This window comes from Corylus avellana, chromosome 1 (genome assembly GCF_965113065.1).
Source record: "Corylus avellana chromosome 1, dhCorAvel1.hap1.2, whole genome shotgun sequence".
Lineage (NCBI taxonomy): Eukaryota > Viridiplantae > Streptophyta > Magnoliopsida > Fagales > Betulaceae > Corylus > Corylus avellana.
Genome location: NC_142490.1, coordinates 43,434,833 through 43,459,258, shown reverse-complemented (window position 1 = coordinate 43,459,258; position 24,426 = coordinate 43,434,833). Strand labels below are relative to the sequence as shown.

Genomic DNA, 24,426 nt, shown 5'->3' with positions numbered 1-24,426 from the left:
AAATTACTGAACACCTTAATTTTTATTTTTTTATTTTTTATTTTTATTTTTGACATAAACAGCTTAATTTATGTATACTTAAACTGTACATGGCATGTGGACCCAGTTTCTAACATTTCTTAGTCAGCTAAATTATTATTATTATTATTACTATCATTACTTTCACCGAATGCTCGATTTGTTTCTAGAACAATTATCAAGGAAAAAAATACTATCAAATATTGGGTTTGAGTCTTATCGATACATGAGTATAAGATAACATAAGTCAACTATATCTCGACACATTTAATTAAACAGGTCAAACTTCTTAATCCAAACCATCTAATTTTGTGTTAGATTCATGTCGAGTTTGCAGGTTGTTTTAAAAATTGCTAGCCCTAGTGTCAGATTTGAGTCATATCGAGCAATAAGTATAAGACTATATAACTCAATCATAACCCGAATCATTTAATTAATTGTATTTATAGTTTGTCCATAAAGTTGGCGAAGAAATGCGATTGTAATGCATATAAAGTTTTATTGTCTTACAAATTAACATGTTACGTCCTTGAATGTAATTATATAAGATTTTACAAACAAGTTTAAAAGTTTGTCCATTCAATGTAAGCTGTTGTCGTCATTTTTATAATTTATTTTATTCTTTTGTTGGATACAGTTAGAAAAGCTGTCAACAAACTTTGGTGTCCATAATTAAACCATTATATTATACGAGTAATTCTACGAAGCCTACTTGTATTCTACTAAGAATAATGTGGCTATTAAAATCATAATTTGATCAAATTTTAATAATAATTAATCACAAGCTTCTTAGTAGGACACAAGTAAGACATAAGTATGCCTCCTAAAATTGCTCTATATTATACTGTCAACTCTTATGCCAACTATTACACTGAGTAATCTTGTGTTGACTATTATAAATAATTGAGTAATTCTATTTATTAGACTCTTATACTATTGTTTCTTTATATATATATATATATAGAAAAGGCTGTTAACAAACTTTGGTGTCCATAATTGAACCATTATATTATACGGTCAACTCTTATACCAACTATATATTATACTGAGTAATCATGTTTTGACTATCATGATTAGTAATTTTATTTATTAGACTCTTATATGATTGTTATGCAACTGACATAACATGACAATAAAAATTAATCCTTCATTTTTTTTTGAAGTATTAATCCAATGATTAATTTTCACTGTCACGTTATTAAGTTGTGCAATAATAGTCTAACAGTACTCTACGAAATAACATATCACTCTAACCGACTATATATAAATTGACTTGTGGTTCAAAATAACAATATATATATATATATATATATATATATATATATATATATATACCTCCTGATTTCATTTGTTTGTTTATCACACTACTCTCATCTCACAGCCGACGAAAGCCATCACATTTTCAATTCTATGGATTTCATTATGTTTGTTCCTATGTACGGTTTATTCTTACTCTTTTATCAATAGTTGCGTCATTTCAATCGAGAAACAAAAATCAAGACACAGGGATAGTGTACTTTCTTTGAACCCTAATTTGGAGAGGCATCAGAAAATTCCCATGAGATATTTTTTTTTTGCTATTCAATTCTCATTAGATATGAAATTGATTAAAAATATGCATTCAATCTCATACTTCATCTTAATTACCTTCCTCTAAATTTTGTCTCGTCCATACACATTAGTTTTTCCATAAAACCTAAAAATTTGGGTTATCTATCAAAGTATACTTTTATTTTTTAAAAAAAATATTATTATTATTATTTTATTTTGTTATATATGTTATATGTATTCTCACCAAACTACCTAAGAAATATAAATAGTTATTCCATTTTACATTCTCAATAATAATAATTTTTTTTTTTTAATGAAATAGTCATTTTCTGTACCAAATAGAACTAACACTCGAAGTTCTAGCTCTTCAACAGGGTGAAAGAAAGGAGAAAGAAAATTAAACAACCAAGGGAAGAATATGTTTAACTCCATCAAGAAGTTGTATGATGAATGGAGCATCCAAGGTTTGGTTCTGTTCAGTCTCTCACTACAGATCATTCTAATTCTGTTAGCACCATTTAGAAAACGCACAGGAAATGTGATGATAATCTCGCTGATTTGGCTAGCTTACTTGCTCGCCGATTGGGCTGCTATCTTTGCATTGGGACTTATTTCCAGCCGTCAAAAATATACTCAAAAATTTGATGATTATGCTGACATTCTGGTGTTTTGGGCTCCCTTTCTTTTGTTACACCTTGGTGGTCCAGATACCGTAACTGCTTTTGCTCTGGAGGATAATGCTCTCTGGCTAAGGCACTTGGTTGGGCTCCTAAGCCAGGTTGTCACTGCTACTATTGTCTTTGGCCAATCCCTTCCCAGTAACAAGTTATGGGTCCCTACTCTCCTTTTGTTTGTCGCTGGAACCATCAAGTATGGTGAGCGAACATATGCTTTATTTCAAGCAAACCTGAATGTATTTCGAAAATCCATGCTTCGAGCGCCTGAACCAGGAATTGACTATGCAGAGTTTATGGAGACATACTCTGCAATAAAAGAGGCCAACTGCCGACCTCTGATAAGCAAGCTACCAGGAGGTATGGCCACAAGACGCTATGGACACCATCACGATCTCGATGCTATTGCGGAGGTGGGACTTGCTTATGACTTCTTCGAAATCTTCAAGGCTCTCATCGTGGATCACATCTTTGATATCCATGACCATTGGCAAAGTCACGACTTTTTCGGTGTGAAAACCGCAGAAGTTGTTTTTAAAGTCGTTGCAATTGAACTAAACTTCTTCTATACAGTTCTCTATACGAAGGCTGTCGTGACACATTCAGTATTTGGATACTTTGCCCGGTTTATATCCAGTTGTGCGGTTGTTGCAGCTCTTTCAACCTTCTATTCATTAGATAAGCATGGTTTTGGCAAGATTGACGTTGGAATTACCTATACCTTGCTCTTTGGTGCCATTGCCTTGGATAAAATTGCTCTCTTTATGCTGGTTTTCTCTGATTGGACTGTTGCTGTTGCTTCCCCCCAGCAGGTGTTTCCAATTTCTTACAATAGGAATAAAAGAAAAAGTCGGAAAGGAATATACAGATACTTCCTCCCTCTCTTCAGACGCCTCCTCCCTCTCTTCAGATACGTTGTCCATCTCAAGAAGATAAACTGGGGGGAAGATATAGAATCAATGAGTTGCTTGGGACGGGCTAGACGAATCCTATTCCGGAGGTGGCATGAATCATTGGATACATTCAATTTTATAGATTATTGTCTACAGGACCGTTCAAAAAAGAACCTTACACCCTTCAATTATTTTGGCCGGATATTAATTTATGTCGGTGAAAAATTGGGCCTTAAGGATTTCTATGATCGGATGAAATACGTTTCCAAGAAACCATTAACAGAAAAGCTATGGGTTTTCCTCTTTGACGAGCTGAAAAAGTACTCCGCTTTCGCAAGTCTTCATGCCAATAAGAAGCTGTTGCGTTCAAACCCAGGATATTGGGTTCTACAAAATATTGATGGGATTATTGGTATTGAGAGTAGCAAGTTTAAGCATTGTATTGCCGACGTTGATTATGATGAGAGCCTTATGTTATGGCATATTGCTACAGAACTTTGTTATCATACGGAGAGTAGTCATGAAGACACCACTAATCATCGTGAATTTTGTAAAATCCTTTCGGATTATATGTTATATCTTCTAGTTATGCAGCCTACTATGATGTCTGCTGTAGCAGGTATTGGCCAAATAAGATTCCGCGATACCTGTGCGGAGGCCAAAAGATTCTTCGACAAAAATGTCGACCTAGGACAAGAACAAGATCAAGAACATAAACAGGCTTGTACTAGAATCCTTGAAGTAAATACTGATGTGGAACCTGCTCTTGTGAAGGGAGACAGAAGTAAATCTGTGTTGTTTGATGCATGTATTCTTGCTAAAGAGCTAGGAGAGTTGGAGAGGCAGAAGAGATGGAAGGTAATGAGTGAAATGTGGGTGGAATTGTTGTCTTATGCTGCAAGCCATTGCAAGGCTAATGCTCATGTTGCTCAACTAAGCAAAGGAGGAGAGCTTATCACATTTGTCTGGTTATTAATGGCTCATCTTGGAATAGGGGATCACTTCGAATATACTGGTCAATCAAGAGTACAAATAAGTTCGTCTATGTCAACTCAATAAACTGGTCGGTCCAAAGGCTTTTTATTAAAAAAAAAAAAAAAATTGAGGATGGGCAGAAGATTTTTTTCTGTATCTTTATTTCCTTTCGGTAGGGATGGAGTTGTTTGTAATGTATATGAAAACACTAATCTATCTTGGCTCCGCAGCTAAGTTTAACTAAAATCATATGCTTCTCAACAACATCATGAATTTGTTTGCTGTGACTTTTAGTGGTTCGCCTGAAATTTTTTTTACAGCAACTTGGGAACTGATGCAACATGACTAAGTGGAAGCAAGTAAAATAATACAAGAAGAAGGATAAATAATTCTTAGATCTTGAGTCTATCAAGGATCTGAGAATTCTTCTCAAAACTATAGAGACTATCTAAGGTTTCAAGGAAAAATACGAAGAAAACTCCTCTGAGTAATTCTTATTGAATGAAAACTGATCAAATAACATAAACTGTCTTTTCAAGAGGCTATAATCATATATTTATAGCCTCAAGAGCCCTAGTACTAGTAAAGAACGGAATTAGGACTCCCACAACCTTGATCCTAGCAAAATAAGTAAACTAAGTCGGTTTAAAACAAATAACAGCGGAAAAATAACATAGAATTCCCCGAGTGTGCTCGATCGCAGGTATAGTGTGATTGATCGCACTGCCAGGGACTTGTGCGCTCGAACGTGCGCTCGTTCGCAGACTCGGTCGCAGTTCCAAGGGCTTCTCCATATCAAGTTCACTGCGCTCGATCGCACTTTGAGTGCGATCGATCGCAGGTTCAGGGACTACCTCTTTTGCTACGTGTGTCACCATCTTTCGGAGCGTCTTCACACAATCATCCATTCAGGTCTTCCTCATATACTCCCAAGCATTGTAGTCTACATCAGGAACTTATCAGCAATGCAGCACATCTATACACATAATCAAACCCGAATGAACAAAGCGTTGAATTGAATCGCACCAATATTGGGGTTGTTATACATTTTATTTATATATATCCACACTACTTCGACCTCTTTTGCTTGATAATTTTTGGCATTGTGCTAATCTAAAAAGTTCTTTATATTTTCAGCTAATCTATATCCACCGAGGGTTATTTATAAAAAATTATTCACGTTAATATTTTTCCTAATTTTTATTTTTTATTTCAACATACAAATTTAATAGATTAACTCTTAGATTTGTTGACTCATGTGAAGCCTACACAAATTCAATAGTGAATTCATCCATTCACTATAGAGATAGTTAAAATATAATGAATTCAATCATTTCTCTTTATTCAATAGAACATCCCTTAAGGGTATATTTTGGTTGGGCTCGAATATCAACTAGAGGCGTTTTTTAAATGGTCATTAGTATTGGCTGGAACCCATATTTTAACAACGTACGCAGAAAAGACTAGAGTGAGTGCAACGAGACATAAATTGTAGCCCTCTGAATTTCTTTTTTCCTTTTTTTTTTTCTTTTTTTCTGGTTAACTCTAGTTTAAAATGCAGGAACCATGGTTGCTTCATGACTTTGCTGAAGATTTCTATGGGGAAGATTTGCGTCTTGTTGTAGTTGGTTATGTACGACCTGAGGTGCTATTATATACAATTACTTTTTTGCAATCTTTTGTCCCTTGCTAGTACGTTTTTAAAAATATATGATTTTAAAGGTGAAACTATGATTTTATTATACGCAATTTGTACGTTTTGAAACTACAAATCCAAATGTTGGTTTGAAATGTAGTAGGCCAACTTTCCATACCTTGAGAGCTTGGTTGCAAAGATTCACGAGGACGGGAGAATCGCAGAGAGAGCTCTTGATCTTCCATTGTATTCAACTTACAAGGACGACCCATATCTGAAACCCTCTGTCAAGGATGGTAGTCATTTTTTAAATTTTCAAAATACATCTTGTTGACCTTGTTGGCTATAATGGTGATTGGAGTTGTTGCTTCCTCTCATTTTAAAAGGGAAATGATTACAACTGTGAAATTCTCTCCTTTTGAATGAGATTCTATGCAGTCCCATGAACACAAATGGGTCTGACACTAGAAAAAAAAAAAAAGGGGGTTTTTTGAAGTAGCAAACAGTAACACACTTTATGTCATGTCACTAATTAGTGACGTGGTGAAATTGACATGTCAATAAAAACTTTATTGACGTGGCGCATTTTCGCACGTCAATAATTATTGACATGTCAATAAAAACTTTATTAACGTGGCACATTTTCTCACGTCAATAATTATTGACGTGCGAAAATGCCACGTCAATAGTTATTAACGTGGCATTTCTGCACGTCAATAAATTATTGACGTGTTATTTTGACACGTCAATATTTATTGACGTGGCATTTTGATAAGTCAATGTCACGTCAATAATTATTGACGGGTCATGTTGCCACGTCAATAATTATTGACATGCCATGTTGCCACGTCAATATGTATTGACGTGGCATTTTGACACGTCAATAAATCAGTAAATTGTAATTATTAATTAATAAGATTAATTATAATATCATTAATTCATATTTATTATGTGTTTCAAAAAAATATATATATATTAGGTAATTAATTGGTATACCCTATGTGTTCAAATTAATGATATATTGTTTATGGTTTATTTTATTTTTATTTATTTTCTCTCTCTCTAATTAATGATTGTTTTCATTAGATCGAACTAAATAACTTAGAGTATAACTTATAAGAAGTGGTGTAAACTACCTTTTTTGTGCCCACCAATAAGAAGCTGTCACCTAGGATTATTGCACAAACCCAAATAAGAACAAAAATACCAGATTATTTAGGTTTATTCAATTTTTTTTTTTTTTTTTTTTAAGAATATTTGCAACCGCCACCCCCAGCCCATTTAGGGTGGTCGGGGAGCCACTTCAGATGGGCTAGATGTGGCCTGCGCAGCCACCTCCACCCATGGGGTGGCTCGCCTAGGCATCCCATGGCCTAGGGGTGGCCCGCGCGGCCACCCCATATGGGCTGGATGTCGCCTGCGCGGGCCACCTCTAGGCCATGGGGTGGCCGGGCTCAGTCACCCCATCAATTTTTGTTTTTTTAAAAAAAAAAAAAAAAAAAAAAAAAAATTGATTTTTTAACGCTTAGGTGGAATAATCTAGTATGATAGTGTTTTTTTTCTTAAATTTAGATTTATTCTAAAATGCTGAAGTATCACTTAATACTCGTGGTGGGCACAAAGGAGTAGGTTTACACCACCTCCTTATAGAAGTCACTCTCAATAACTTATTGCATATATAGAGATTAAATTGAATTTTTAGGTCTTCAAATATCATATATTTTTTAAAACAAAAATCCTACTTATTAATTTGAACACATAGGGTATACCACTTATTAAACAAAAATCCTACTTATTAATTTAGACCTTTTCAAAATCAAATCTAGAACGTTGAAAAAATTACAGATTGACAACACTTAATAAACAAAAGTCCGACTTATTAATTTAGACCTTTCGTATATATAGCTAGCTTGGGTCATGAAATATATAACTACACATATATACATCCTCTAATTGCACATCTCTATATTGATGTCTATCTTTTTGCAAATTCACCCAATGTAGATCGAGAAAATGTGACTATCATTTTCTTCCCAACATATTATAATTATATAGTTTGATTACTCGGTTTCATTATAGCTAATTTATGTATGTAGTTATTGGATCAACCATTAATATTATATATGTATTACAAAAATAGGCAAATGCTAGGGGTTCTTCTAGTCTTAAGTAACTATATATATATTTTTATATCGTTGAATTATTTTAATAACCAACTTAATTAATTTGGACTGCTTCACGGAGTATATTGATTTACAACGTAGGTTCAATTATGTTTAGATAACAAGATTTTGCTATTGTTGTTCCAATAGTAGTATCACTTGGTGAAGAAATGGGTTTTCTCTCTGGGACTCGGGAACCTAGAGTAGAAGGATTGTTTTCCAAGCTGTAGGATCTCCTCCGCAGCTGTGGAAGTAATTTCTTTTATCGGTGATGGACGAGACACAGATGGAGGACGATCTCAAGAGGATGTGGGAGAGTTTCTCCTTTTCGGAGGTGGAGGGCACTGCAATTGAAATCCAAAACCACGTGTGGGAGGAAGGAACCAGGAGAGGTAAGAATTGTTTGGTGGGAAAGGTAATCGCAAATCATCTGGTGAGTAAGGAGACCTTACGAGCCACCCCACTACGAATTTGGAAGCCAGCGGGCACCCCCTCTTTCAAAATCTTGGGGGATAATCTATTCCTGGTAGATTTTGTGACTGAGAGGGATAAGAAAAGAGTTCTGGAGGGGAGGCCATGGGTCTTTGAGGGCAATCTGTTCGCAGTGGAGGACTATGATGGGTTAACACCCCTGGCAAAATATCGTTTTGATAGAACAGCCTTCTGGGTACGAATGTTACACCTTCCTCTGGCATGTATGAGTCTCAATGTTGGTCATCAGATTGGGTCAACAATAGGGCAGGTTGAAGAGGTGGACATGGATGAAGGAGGGATGGGATGGGGTGAATTCTTAAGAGTCAAAATCAATCTTGATTTGACCAAACCTTGGATGCGAGGGCGCATTATTAACATCAATGGGACTGCCATGTTGATTACTTTTCAATATGAAAGACTCCCTAAATATTGTTTCCGTTGTGGTAGGATCAAACATGGGGCGACATGTTGTCCAAAGAGAAACGATGCAAGAAAACATAACACCCCTATTGAGTTTGGTCCCTGGCTCAGAGCAGCATCCCTTAAAAGGGTGTTCGGAGGCTGGCTTGGACAGGAACCAGAACGCAGAGACCCGCCTCAATCCCGACGGAAAAATAGGGGAGGATATGGCAGACAAGAGGGTGGTCATAGATTCTCTCCCAGCAGGAGGAGGCCACGGAATAGAAGCCCGATAGGGGAGGAAAAGTCTTCAAACATGGAGGAGGGGGGCGCCGAGATGTCAAGAACGGCGGCGCGAGGGCACCGAACAACTCAGGAGCGCAGCCCGGAGCCCAACTTTCCTTCCAAAGGTGCATCGCCGAGGACAGCGGGGACCGGAAAATCTGAGAGGGAATCGGAGAGGTGACAACATGCAAGACGGCATGAAGATAGGAAACAGGGATGAAAAATTTTCGGGAGAAATAAATGAAAATCTGCCAGCAGAGGAGATAAGGGCGGATAAGAAAGGAAGGGAGCGCGAACACACTTATGACCAGGATCCGCACCATTTAACAGTTTTTATGGTTGAGCTAGCACAAAAAGAGAAGCAACTAAATGCAGGGGAGGGGCCAAATGGTAATTCAGCTGGATGGAGGGGAGCTGGGGGTAAAGAAACAAGGTCCCTGTCGGGAAATAACTTTTTTACCATGGCCGATGTGGAGGAAAAAATGAAAACGGCCAATTTTGATGAGTGTCACATTATGCGGCGTGCAAGTGATGATACTTGGCAAAACAATGGATGGTTAAAGCCTCCTGGAGTCTCCAGTGGGGAAAATCTGGGTAAACAAAAGGTGCGGGATTCCAATGGTGGAGTGGAGGACGTGGCAAAAAAGGGGCGTCTGAGAGAAGGACGTCTTGTGAAGCCAATTGGTGGGAATGTTAACAATGGAAAAAATGGATCGGGAATGGTGGTGGCTGGCTCTCAGCCTTGCCGACCGCAATGAATCTCCTCAGTTGGAACTGCCGAGGGCTTGGGAACCTTCGGACAGTTCGGGAACTTTGCCGGATGGTAAAGGAAAAGAAACCGAAATAGTCTTCTTAATGGAGACAAAGCTAAGGGCAAATAAGATGGAACAGGCGAGAGTTCAACTGGGCTTTGACCATATGATGGTGGTGGACTGTGTTGGCCGAAGCGGTGGATTGGCTTTGTTGTGGATGGCTAAATCAGGGGTAGAAATTCTGAATTACAGTTGTCGGCACATTAATGCCAAGGTTCTAGCTTCTCCGAGGGTTACTCCGTGGAAGCTTACGGGCTTTTATGGTCATCCCGACCCTAGCAAAAGACCCGAGGCATGGACCTTACTTCAATACATAGCTACGATGGATCCTTCACCGTGGTTGTGTTTTGGGGATTTCAATGAAATAATTTGTCTAGAGGAAAAAGTTGGTGGAAACGGACGTAGACGGGGGCTAATGGAAAATTTCCAACATACTCTATAAGTGTGTGGATTGTCGGATTTGGGTTACAAGGGGCCTAGGTTCACTTGGAATAATGGTCGTGAAGGGACTGACTATACCAAGGAACGACTCGATAGAGCAGTTTCAAACCAGGGTTGGTGTGAATTATTTCAAGGAGTGGAAGTGGTGGTTGGGATTTCAATCTGGTTGGATCACTCTCCACTATCTATGCGATTAAACGAACAGCCAGCCATTCAGAGGGGAGCTCGAAACTTTAAATTTGAGGCAGGATAGGAGTTAAATGGCCGGTGTCGTGAAATCATAGAAAACTCGTGGAGGGGAAACATTAACCATACAGACCCGTGGCTCTCTCTGACGAAGAAGATGGCAGCTTGTCAACGGTCCTTGATGAAATGGCAGCGGGAAGAAGTCAAAAAACCGAACAGAATATATGGGGAGCAATGCCGAAAACTGGCAGACCTTCAAGGTGGAGAAAATGATCCGGATGGTGGGCATGCAATTGCAATCCAAAAGGAGTTGAAAATCCAGCTAGAGCAAGAAAATTTAAAGTGGAAACAGCGCGCAAAAATGGAATGGCTCAAATTTGGAGATTGCAACTCCAAATTCTTCCATGCATGTGCGAACTACTGACGAAAGGTAAACAAAATCAATCAAATCCGGGATGAAAGAGGAGATTTATGGAAGACTCAGGAGGAAATTACACAAGCCTTTGAAAATTATTTTGCAAATTTATTTACCACGGGGGGTTTTGCATGTTTTGACGAATGTTTAGAGTCGGTAGAGGAGAGGGTGACGGAATCAATGAACGAGTCGATCATGAAACCGTTTGGGGAGGACGAGATTAAGGCGGCTCTTTTCCAAATGGCCCATTTAAAAGCTCCAGGTCCTGATGGTTTCAATGCGGGCTTTTATCAGAAGAATTGGGACATTGTGGGCCCTGAGGTTTGCAAATCTATACTTTTCTCTCTCAATAATGCTGTCCTGGATAGTTCGATAAATGCTACGTATATAGCTCTTATTCCTAAGACATTAAACCCCACTTGTGTCTCGGAATTTAGACTGATTAGCTTGTGTAATGTACTATACAAGATTTTGACGAAGGTTTTGGCCAATCGGTTAAAAGAGATTTTACCTAGCATTATCTCACAGTATCAAAGTGCATTTATTCCTGGACGCCTGATCTCAGACAATATTTTGGCTGCGTATGAAACCCTCCATACCATGCAAACCCGAATGCGGGGTAAGAAAGGGTACATGGCAGTTAAAATAGATATGAGTAAGGCTTACAATAGGGTGGAATGGGGATTCTTGGAGGCGGTTATGGGGAGATTGGGTTTCACACCCCAATGGATAAAACTTGTCATGATGTGTGTCTCTTCAGCACACTACGAAGCTTTGGTTAATGGAGTACCTTCGGGTAGGATTGTGCCAACCAGGGGAATCAGACAAGGCGACCCTCTGTCTCCTTATTTATTTCTAATCTATGCTGAGGCCTTCAGTTCGTTACTGTTAAAGGCGGATAGAGAGGGTGACTTAGAAGGGGTGCCTACTTCTAAACGGGGACCTCGACTAAATCACTTATTTTTTGCTGACGACAGTTTACTATTTTGTAGAGCAGATTTGGGTCACTGGAATCGTATCTCTAGCCTTCTCCACAGCTATGAACGAGCCTCGGGACAAAAACTGAATCATTCCAAGACAGCCATTTTTTTCAGCCACAATACCCCTGGAGATATGAGACAGAAAATTCTTGAGGTGGCGGGAATTCCAAGCTCCCAGAGATATGATACCTATCTCGGCTTGCCAGCCTTGGTGGGTAAGTCCCGGACTAAAGAATTTAAAGGGATTATTGATAGGGTGTGGAAAAAATTGCAAGACTGGAAACTCAAACTTTTATCCCAGGCGGGGCGGGAAATTTTACTCAAGGCGGTGGTACAAGCAATTCCCACCTACTGTATGAGTGTATTTAGGCTTCCTAATACATTATGTTCCCAACTAAACTCTCTCATGCAACAGTTTTGGTGGGGCGCCTCAAGCGTACATTGGATGAGTTGGCACAAGATGGGCTTTCCTAAGTCTAAAGGAGGGATGGGGTTTCGGGACTTTAGATGTTTTAACAAGGCTCTCCTTGCTAAACAATGTTGGCGGTTATGGCGAGAGCCGGACAGCCTAGTCGCTCGCATCTTGTCGGCAAAATATTATGCTCACAGTTCTATTCTTGAGGCAAAAGTGGGGCACAAACCATCCTATGCCTGGAGGAGCATTGTAGGTGCATGTGAACTGTTGCAAGAGGGCCTGTTTTGGAGGATTGGCAATGGAGAAAATACGAAGATTTGGGGCGATAAATGGGTCCCCCCTCCAACTACTTTCGCTATACAATCGACCCCTCGGATCCTTGAACCGGGAGCAAAGGTGGCGGAACTCATTGATCGAGATCTTCAAAGGTGGAACAAAGAGTTGCTCGAGAGGGTGTTTGTCCCGGGAGAGGTGGAAGCCATTCTGTCCATACCTGTAAGATTATACTGCACTGATACTGTCATCTGGAGGGAAACTTCCACTGGTCTCTTTAGTGTAAAGAGTGCTTATCATGTGGCCATGCGGAAGGAAACACAGAAGCAGGCGAGCAGCTCCCATACTGGATTTTTAAAGAAGTTGTGGGGTACCTTATGGGGTCTTAAAATCCCCAACGTGGAGAAGAACTTCCTTTGGCGCGCCTATCATGAGATCCTGCCCACCAAAGTGAACTTATGCCGAAGGAAGATTGAAGGAGATGCGCTGTGTCCAGTGTGTAGGCGAGAAGATGAGACCAACTTCCACATCTTGTGGGATTGCCCATCGGTGAGGGACGTCTAGAGTGCCAGCCTGAAAAAGTTCCAAAAGAGCTCCCTAGGTGGTCCAACTTTTGCGAGGGTGATGGAGGAATTATTCACGAGCTGCGAACCAAAAGAACTATGTTTGTTTGCAGGGATAGCCCGGAGAGTGTGGCATAGGAGGAATGCGCTGGTCCATGAAGGTCTGTTTAGTCATCTGGATGCATTGGTTCAACAAGCCAATATTGCTATTCTAGATTTCTCAGAGGCAAATGCTAGGCGAGCTAGTTCCCTATCAGATTTCGCAGAACCTGACGGGGGTCATGATGTTGGGTAACCTTAGGGTGGCGCACATCATGGTCTATATTCCATCAGGGAGAAATTTGATTATCAGGGAACATGAGGGTGGTTTAGAATGCAACAGAGTTGTTGTTCATTTTGGAGTTGTTTGTATTCCTGATTAGTGATTCATCAATAAAGTCTTCATTTATCAAAAAAAAAAAAAACTATATATATTTTTAAAAACCAAGTGAGCAAAATAGAACCCATTTATTTTTCAGAAGTAATTAAATATTTAATAAAAATTCAATATTATTGGGTAATTAAATATTAATTATGAATCCGACCAAAGGGCACAGACCTTCTTCCCTCCTTAATTAATTCAGGAGGAAAAAATATAAATGAATTTCAAAATAATTGTAAATCTAGTATTTTTCTTAATTATTATAAGTATAGTTGGTCGGATGATCAGTATATTCTATAAACTAAAAAAAAATTAATGGACCCCTCTTTAAATTCAAACCACCCCAACTAATTTGGTTGACCCAAATAATTGACCCTCTTTTTCTGCGTTGAACAACTCAATATTCATGGTTTGTTTAGTTTTGATTTTCTCACCTGGTCAACACATTAAATATTAATTAGAAGTAATTAAGAAATTTCATTAAAAATTCAATATTATTGAATTATTGATGCGTTACATGCTGAGAAATTATTGACGTGCCACAAAGAGTTGACGTGCCACATATGGTACGTCAATAATTTATGACATGTCAAATGTGGACACGTCATAAATTTACTTAGAGAATGCGCGCCTGCATCATGCCTTTTCATCGCCTTCTCCCTCCTTCTCTTTTCTCCTCCCGCGCACAGACCCCTCCCATTTTTTCCTCCGGCCACCGGTGACCGTTCTCTCTCTCACAGCTTGCTCTCTCTTTCACGGCTCGCTCTCTCCCTCACTCGCTCTCTCTAGCTAGGTCAAATTTGAACCCTAAAAAAGCCCAACAAGCTAAAAGCCCGCCACTCTCTCCCTCTGGCGATACTCTGGCCATCACTCTCTCCCTCCGGCAGTACTCCGACCTCTCTCTGTCTTGCTCCTCTCCTTAGGCCTCTCTAATCCGTACGTCCATCTGCAGGTATATATATATATATATATATAATTTTTCATATTATAAAATAGAAGGATGTTGTGAAAATTGTCACTTAATTTTAAGCTCTGTTGGCATGCATAAAAATAAAATAAAATAAAATAATGATAAAGTCAACATATCCCTTCAAACTATACATAAAAAATAAAATAAATAAATAAATAAATAAATAAAAAAAGAAAAAAAAGGAGTAAAGTTTAGGTACCCATCAAATTACTATTTAATTAATAATATTTCCTTAAACTTTTAATTGTAGCAATCCCTTCAAAGTACCAAATCATTAACCATGTCCTAATGACGAAATTTCCTTTAGTAAAATAAACCACTCAACTAATCTATTAAAAGTTGAAACCCAAAAAGCCCGCCCTCTTTCTCCCACTTCCAACACCAGCAGCTCCTGGCAATCGCCACCGCTCAAGCTCTCCTCCTTCTCCTCTTCTTCTTCTTTCACTTCATGCGCACTTGCATTACATTTCTCTCATTTCTCCTCCCCCAAACGGCGTCGTCTTACTGGCAGTGTGGTAGTGGCTTAATCTTCTAGGGTTTTATATGTTCTTCGCAATTTATTAGTCTCACTGATTCAACTACTGATCTCTGATCGACCACCTTTTCCAAGTTTCATCCATGAAAACCGACGATTCCTAGCGTGTGCTTCCTTTTCAGCTTCAATTCGACAAACCAGTCGCCTCTCAGGTTTTCAATGTGGCTGTACATGTGTGCTGTGCTGTGTGTATGTGTGCGTGCATTTTCTAATTCGGGGATTTACAATGGCAGATAAAAATTTCGGAATGGAACCCCGAGAAGGATTTGCTGGCCGTGGTTACGGTAGACTCCAAGATTTTGCTGCATCGTTTCAATTGGCAGAGCTTGTGGACAACTTCTCCTGGTGATTGTCTCTCTCTCTCTCTCTTTTGCCTAACTCAATTTCCACGACTTGTATTAATCTGTTGCAAATTTCAGAATCCAAATTAAGTCGTTCAGTTGGTTGATTGTTGTAGTTTCCTATTCAATTGATCATAATTTGGTTTTACTTAATTCAATACACACATGTATATATCTATATTTGTATGTGTATATGGTATACTGCTCTGATTATATATATATAAAAAAAAAAAATTAAAAAAAGTTTCTTATTTCTTATTTTTTATTTTGGGTTCAAATTTTGCTGTTGGATTTCAACATTCGCGAAAAGTGCCTTAGTAGTGTACTTAATTACTGAATTCTTAAAACATTTTCTAGGAATTGAAGGTGCATAACATCATTATGTTGGCGACCTGACGGTAAAGCCATAGCTGTTGGGCTTGAAGATGGAACAGTACTCTCACTGCACGACGTTGAAGTTAGTAGCCTTACTTTATTGTTCGAACTTGCTATTGGCCGGTACTCATTAGTTGGTTGTTACTTTTTCTAACTCCTAGATTTCTCTAACTCATTAGTTGGTTGTACAACCGTGAAATTTATACTAGAATTTATATTTTTCATTTCTTATACCTTCGCTAATACCGGTTATTCTTTAATGTCAAGCAGAATGAAAAGTTGTTGAGAAGTTTAAAGTTCCACATTGTTGCTGTTGTTTGTCTTAATTGGGAGGAGGATGGACGTCTGATTACTGTATGCTTTTGTCTATCTATTTGCATTCCATGTACTATTTTGAGCCCAGTGGATAACATGGATTACTTGACAGCGTCATTTGTTAAAATTCTGAGTGGGAAATATACATTTTGCAGAAGTTTTGGTTGGATGCTTACTAAGAATATATTTTTTGAACTTGTAAGTTTGCAATAGACTCTATTAAGTTTGAAATTGTAGTTAAGCCATGGAAGCTTGTGAAATTTTGAAAATCTAGCATATCTATTTGTTATTCATGCTAATTTTATTCATTGAAGCCATTTGTCTCATATTAATAGAAACATTTCCCGACGTTGTTGGCTATAATGGCAATTGGAGTTCTTGCTTCCCTTCATTTGGAAGGGGAAATAATTATAAACTGTTGGAGAATGGGCTGCCAAATAGGCGCATGGGCAAGCCTCCAGAGCCCATCTTGTGGGCAAGGCTCAGCCTCACAATTGGCTCTTTGAAGCCGATCAACGATCGATTCTGTCAAGCAAACTCGACCGCCATAGGGGACCATATCAAAGGCACATTCCGCGAGATCCTCTAAAATCAAAGGGGCTTGGAAATTCCTTCAGGGAGATTGATGTTTTGAAGATTACGAATTAAGATTTTTTGATCATGAGTTCATGATCCACTTCTTGTTCTTTAAGCCTTTCCTCTATTTATTTTTTTTTTATTTATTTATTTTTTTTTTTTGCGTTCAGTTGTTGCAAAATACATAGGCATTATTTGGTAAACAGCATACACGCCTAATTTATGAGTTGGCAAAAAATAAAAAAATAAATAAGAGTAATAATTGGTATAAAAAGTGAAAAAGTTTTATTTTATAGTTATTTTTTTGTTTAAATAGTAATAAAAAGTAAATAATGTGATATAAAAAGTGAGAATATTTTGATGTTGATATATTTAAAAATAAAATAAAATAAATAATAAATAATACATGAATGGTATTTGAGGGTGCAGTGGGAGGGTGTTCAACAAACCCCCTAGACTTCTGACAGAACAGTATTTAGTTAAAGCAAACAATAGTTGTTGATTGTGTGCCTATTGCTCTAATAGCAAGAATCGCCATGAGTAAAAAATAGTTTGAACATGAAGATGTGGTAACGTGAAATAACTAGTCCAAAGTTTCGAAGGTACGTTTTTACGATTTCTAAGTTTCGAAGGAATGTTTCAATAATTTTTGACACTTTTCAAAAAATAATGCCTTGCTTATGAGAGTAGGGAGAAGGTACGAAGATACGAGGGAATAGGATAAAGTGAAAAGGTTGTATTCTAGTTGTGCTAAAGACGTTAGAATGGATACATGTCAAACACTATTCTTGTTTAATTATACTTTGAACCAATTGTAAGATAAGAATGGATACTACAATTTTTCTTAAAAGCCACTTACAATGTTGATATAATTGATGAAATGATTAAACTCTTCTCTCTCCTGTGAAGTGTGAAGAGTGAAAATGATTAATCATTTTACAAATTATGGACTCTTAAGTCAATTTTATAAATAATTTATAGTAAAAGCTTGAAATATCCCTAGAAACTTTGACAACATGGATTCCAAAAGGGCACACATCAATGAGTTTAACTTGGTATAGGATAAACCTCACTTCAATTGCAAGAAGCATATAGAGACGAGTTTGCTTCATGTGCTTGAGATTCAAATTCCATGACAAAGCCCTTAAACTTGCGAATAAGAATGACATATTGAACCTGAAGTCCCAATTATTCTCGACGAAAAACATCTATAAATCCCAGTTTTGATTTTAACTTACACATCAGATATTGGCTTCCCATTTTTGTGTGACATTGACACCTCTCGATCTCTTCCATTTGTGATTCTTTTTTCCAAAACAATAGCATTTTCATCCCAGCCGACCGTTAGTAAGGAAACAAGCAAGTCCACTATCCCAAATCTTGTCGACCGCCTCAATACCGAAGCCGAGAACTTGCTTCCAAGAACGTCAAGGGAACTCTGATATCTTTATCCATTCCCTTTCAGTTTGGTGGCAGGTATGTTTCACCCTTGTACATCACATGGCTAAAGAGGGTCCTACAATTTAACTTGATATAGTATAAACTATAAAGGTCACCTCGATTACAAGAAGCACATGAGACTTAGATTCCGCCACAAGCCTTTAAACTTCAAATCTTATCAAGCATTCCCATATTTTTCTCTAAATTTTAACTAAGTATTTTTTTTATTATTATTATTTTATAAAGGGTTAAATACATTTTACACCGGTGTGGTTTAACTACTTTATTTTTACTCACCTAGGTTTCATTTTGTATAGCAGGTAGTACATTGCTTATGGCTAAAAACAAATATAGTACTTCATTCTAATTTTCATCCATAAATTAGCAGAAATCAATGACAATATCCTTAAAAATTCGACACATGTTTTTAAAAATATAATTTAAAAACTAAAATTATTAAAAAAAATTAAAACAAACAATTAAAAAAAAAAAGAAAAAAAAGTGGCTTTGGGGTGGCTCCAGCCACCATTTTTTTTAATTTTTAATGTTTTTAATAATTTTGGTTTTTTTTCTTTAAATTTTTTTTAAGGATATGTGTCGAGTTTTTAAGGGTATTGACATGAATTTCTGTCAATTTATAAATGGAAGTTGGACGAAATTACAAAGTGGAGATGACTAATTGAATGTAGGAGAGTTTTATCTAAATTTTAGATTGCAATCTATTTTAGCTAACTCAATGCAAATGTTCTGACACCTAATTTAAACCAAAGACCCAATTATTTTGGACAAAAACTAGTTAAATCCCAGGATTTCTTGGGTGGATAATAGCATCCTAAAGACAAACAATTTCTTGTAATATTCAAAACAATAATATGTTGAAATATGCAATGGAAAAAGATTTAAAATTACCTACGTTCATACTTGAGCGAAACAAATAACTTAAGCAACATGAACTATGAATAATTTTTTTTAATTTTTAGTCAAAGAGGTGTCTTCTAAGCTATGCCCACTAATACCTCATACATGGAATAAACATGTTTCTGTATTCATAGGCTAGCTAGGTCATATACGGACGATCAATTAAAACTTTTTCTTAATTATTCATCTCATTAAGTAATAAAAATTCAGAATAAAATCTATTTCAATTATAATTCCACAAATAATTATAATTTGTGATAAATTACTGAACACCTCCTCTTTTTTTTTTTTTTTTTTGACATAGACAGCTTAATTTTTGTATACTTAAATTGTACATGGCATGTGGGCCCAGTTTCTAACATTTCTTAGTCAGCTAAATTATTATTATTAGTGTTATTATTATTACTTTCACCGAGTGCTCAATTTGCTTCCAGAACAATTATAAAGGTAAAAAATACTATCAAATATTGGGTTTGGGTTTTGTTGATGTATGAATATAAGACAATATAGATCAATTATATCCCGATACATTTAATTAAACGGGTCAAACTTCTTAATCTAAACCATCTAATTCCGTGTTAGGTTCATGTCGAGTTTGCGGATTGTTTAAAAAATTGCTAGCCCTAGTGTCAAGTTTGAGTCATATCGAACAATAAGTATAAAACTATATAACTCAACCATAACCCGAATCATTTAATTAATTGTATTTATAGTTTGTCCATAAAGTTGCCGAAGTAATACGATTGTAATGCATATAAAGTTTTATTGTCTTACAAATAAACATGTTACGTCCTTGAATGTAATTATATAAGATTTTACAAACATGTTTAAAAGTTTGTTCATTCAATGTAAGCCGTTGTCGTCATTTTTATAATTTATTTTAGTCTTTCGTTGGATACAGTTATTCTTATAGAAAAGCTGTCCACAAACTTTGGTGATCTATAGTTAAACCATTATATTATACGAGTAATTCTAGAAGGTTCACTTGTGTCCTACGAAAAATAATATGGCTATTAAAATCACCATTTGATCAAAATTCATCAATCATAAGCTCAATGGTGATTTTAATAGCTACATCATTCTTAGTAGGACACTAGTAAGACACAAGTAGGCCCCCTAAAATTACTCTATATTATACTGTCAACTCTTATGCCAACTATTACAATGAGTAATCATGTGTTGACCATATGATGTTTCCTTTTTATGTTCTATTAGAGCTACCTTTTACCTGCCCTCAATGTACGTATTTATGCAATCTTTGTGTTTATAATTTGTCCCTAGAGTTAGTCTTCACCGTTGTCAATTTTATAATTTATTTTAGTCTTTGTGTGGATACAACTATTCTTATAGAAAAGCTGTTAACAAACTTTTTGTCCATAATTGAACCGTTATATTATGCAGTCAACTCATATACCAACTATTATAGTGAGTAATAATCATGTTTTTGACTATTATAAACAATTGAGTAAATAAATTGTTATACAACTGAGATAACATTATAGTGAAAATCAACTTTTCATATTTTTTTTAAAGTACTGATCCAATGATTAATTTTCACTATCACATTATTAAATTATGTAGTACATAGTAGTATAAATAACAGTCTACAAAATAATCTATTACTCTGACCGACTATATATTATTCGACTTGTCGTACAAAATAGCATAATATAAATCTATATCTATCTACCTCCTGCTTTTGTGTTAGCAACTTAAAAACTAACACTTAAAGTTGTCATCAACAGGGGTGAAATTAGAAATTAAGGAGAAAGAAAATTAAACAATTACCAAGGGAAGGATATATATGTCTAACTCCATCAAGAAGTTGTATGATGAATGGAGCATCCAAGGTTTCGTTTTGTTCAGTCTCTCACTACAGATCATTCTAATTCTGTTTGCACCATTTAGAAAACGCACAGGAAATGTGATGGTAATCTCGCTGATTTGGGTAGCTTACTTGCTGGCCGATTGGGCTGCTATCTTTGCATTGGGACTTATTTCCAGCCGTCAAAAATATACTCAAAAATTTGATGATCATGCTGACATTCTGGTGTTTTGGGCTCCCTTTCTTTTGTTACACCTTGGTGGTCCAGATACCGTAACTGCTTTTGCTCTGGAGGATAATGCTCTCTGGCTAAGGCACTTGGTTGGGCTCCTAAGCCAGGTTGTGACTTCTACTATTATCTTTGGCCAATCCCTTCCCAGTAACAAGTTATGGGTCCCTACTCTCCTTCTGTTTGTCGCTGGAACCATCAAGTATGGTGAGCGAACATATGCTTTATTTCAAGCAAACCTGAATACATTTCGAAAATCCATGCTTCAAGCGCCTGAACCAGGACTTAACTATGCAGAGTTAATGGAGGAATTTGAAAGAAGAAAATTCTATAACAAACCCCAAGCTGGCCGAATAGTACCCATGAGCAACTTTATACCACCCGATGTCGATTCTACTGCTGTAGAGGTGAGACTTGCTTATCACTTCTTCAAAATGTTCAAGGGTCTCATTGTGGATCACATCTTTAATATCCATGAGCGTCGGGACAGCCGAGATTTTTTCGGTGGGGGAAGCGCAGAAGTTGTTTTGAACGTCGTAGCAGTTGAACTCAACTTCTTGTATACAGTACTCTATACGAAGGCTGTCGTGATACATTCAATATTTGGATACTTTGCCCGGTTTATATCCAGTTGTGCGGTTGTTGCAGCTCTTTCAACCTTCTATTCAATAGATAAGCATGGTTTTGGCAAGATTGACGTTGAAATTACCTATACCTTTCTCTTTGGTGCCATAGCCTTGGATACAATTGCTCTCTTTATGATGGCTTTCTCTGATTGGACTGTTGCTCTTGCTTCCACCCTGCAGTTGTCGAGGAATAAAAGATGGAGAGTAATAAACATTTACTTTCTCCATCTCAAGAAGATAAACTGGGGGGAAGATATAGAATCAATGAGTTGCTGGGGACGGGCTAGACGAATCCTATTCCGGAGGTGGCATGAATCATTGGATACATACAATTTTATAGATTATAGTCTACAAGAACGTTCAAAAAAGAACCTTACACCCCTTAATTATTTTTTTGGCCGGATATTAATTTATGTCAGTGAAAAATTGGGCCTCAAGGATTTCTATGATCGGATGAAATACGTTTCCATGAAACCATTAACAAAAAAGCTATGGGTTTTCATCTTTGATGAGCTGAAAAAGTACTCCGATTTCGCACGTAATCCTGAAAATGCGAGGAGGATACGTTCAACCCGAGGATATAGGGTTCTACAAAATATTTCTGGGATTATTGGCATTGAGAGTAGCAAGTTTGAGGATTATATTGCCCACGTTGATTGTGATGAGAGCCTTATGTTATGACATATTGCTACAGATCTCTGCTATCATACCCATACAATCAATGAGAGTGATGAAGACACTAGTAATCGTCGTGAATTTTGTAAAATCCTTTCAGATTATATGTTATATCTTCTTGTTATGCAGCCCACTATGATGTCTGGTGTAGCAGGTATTGGCCAAAGAACATTCCGCGATACCCTTGCCGATGCCAAAAGATTCTTCAACGAAAAGGTCGACCTAGGACAAGAACAAGATCAAGAACATAAACAGGCTTGTACTAGAATCCTTGAAGTAAATACTGTTGTGAAACCTGCTAAGGTGAAGGGAAACAGAAGCAAATCTGTGTTGTTTGATGCATGTATTCTTGCTAAAGAGCTAGGAAAGTTGGAGGGGCAGAAGAGATGGAAGATAATGAGTGAAGTGTGGGTGGAATTGTTGTCTTATGCTGCAAGCCATTGCAAGGCCAATGCTCATGTTGCTCAACTAAGCAAAGGAGGAGAGCTTATCACATTTGTCTGGTTATTAATGGCTCATCTTGGCATAGGGGATCACTTCCAATATTTTGGTTTTGAAAGAGCAGAAATTTCGTCTGAATAAACTGGTCAATCCAATGGCTTTTTATTTAAAAATAAAAAATAAAAAGGAGCATGGGCAGAAGATTTTTTCTGTATCTTTATATCCTTCCTGTAGGGGATGGATCGAGTTGTTTTGCAATTGATGCAGGCAGGAAAAAATCGACATAGCTTTTATTTTAATTATACTTGTATTTTTAATTTTCCTTTTTAATAAGGATTGGTTTTTCCATTTTCCATTAGGATTTTGTTTTTCCTTTTCTATTATGATTAAGTTTTTCTTTTCCAATTAGGTGTGGTTTTCCTTTTTCTTGTTAAATTAGGAGGTGCCTAGCCTATATAAATGCAACTAGTCTTTGTTATTTTTCAATTTAGTTTGAACTATCAATTAAATTTAAGTCTTTCAGAATTAATTATATGTTTGCTTATTTAGTTCAATTAGAGTCATTCTATTTCCTATTTGTTACTTTCTATCTTCTTGAATTTCCTTTTTAATCTTCAAATATTCTTAGTTTATGCTGCTATTATACGTCTCTAGAACAATTTTAATTCTGCCTAGCGTTAGTTATGTATATAAAAACACTAGTATACCTCGGCTTCGCAGCTAAGTTTAACTAAAAGCTAATGCTTCTCAACACCATCGTGAATTTATTGGCTGCAACTTTTAGTGGTTCGCCTGAAATTCTGTTTATGTATAGCAACTTGGCAAGTTATCAACAATGAAACCCGAACGAACAAAGTGTTGAATTGAATCGCACCAGTCTCTATTGGGGGTTATTACACGTTATACATATATCCACACTATTTCAACCTCTTTTGCTTGATAATTTTGTGGCATTGTGTTAGTCTAAAAAGTTTTCTATATTTTCAGCTAATCTATCCACCGAGGGCTATTCAACTCGATCTCCTTTCAGAACATCCCTCAGGGGTATATTTTGGTTGGGCTTGAGTATCAAATAGAGTCGTTTAAAAAATGATCATGATCATTGGCTGGAACCCATATTTTAACAACCCAGAAAAGACTATAGTGAGTGTAACGAGACACAAATTGTAGCCTCTGAATTTCTTTCTTCCTTTTTTTTCTTTTTCCTGCTTAACTCTAATTTATAATGCAAGAGCCATGGTTGCTTCATGACTTTGCTGAAGATTTCTGTGGGGAGGATTTGCGTCTTGTTGTGGTTGGTTATATACGACCTGAGGTGCTATTATAATATTATATACAATTACTCTTTTGCAATTTTTTGTCCCATTGCTAGTCGGTTTGGCTTTGCAATTTCAAAAGGTCAAAAGTGTGATTTTAAACAAGCTCGCGAAAAATGTATAGCTATGCGTTTTCAAGTCAAGGAAGGGGTGTGTTTTTTAAAAAAATACATGATTTTAAAATACTAAACTGTAATTTTACCAAACATTTAACTGTGTTTTTAGATTACACATTTTGAAGTTATTTTTTGAATCATATTTTTTAGTCACT

At 36.8% G+C, this 24,426-nt stretch overlaps 1 protein-coding gene and 1 pseudogene across 1 annotated transcript; both read left to right on the top strand.

Moving 5' to 3' along the window:
* Nucleotides 1–1,987: 1,987 nt before the first annotated feature.
* On the top strand, nt 1,988–4,195 carry LOC148589896 (uncharacterized). The gene has a single exon (XM_088515602.1). It carries the CDS (start codon nt 1,988–1,990, stop codon nt 4,193–4,195), a length of 2,208 nt encoding a protein of 735 aa, XP_088371728.1.
* Nucleotides 4,196–16,554: 12,359 nt separating this feature from the next.
* Nucleotides 16,555–22,980, top strand: LOC148589895 (uncharacterized; annotated as a pseudogene).
* The last annotated feature ends 1,446 nt before the right edge of the window (nt 22,981–24,426 follow it).

Bases quoted from the DNA above. Each gene is read 5' to 3' on its own strand.
- LOC148589896 (XM_088515602.1), top strand. From the start codon at position 1,988: ATGTTTAACTCCATCAAGAAGTTGTATGATGAATGGAGCATCCAAGGT.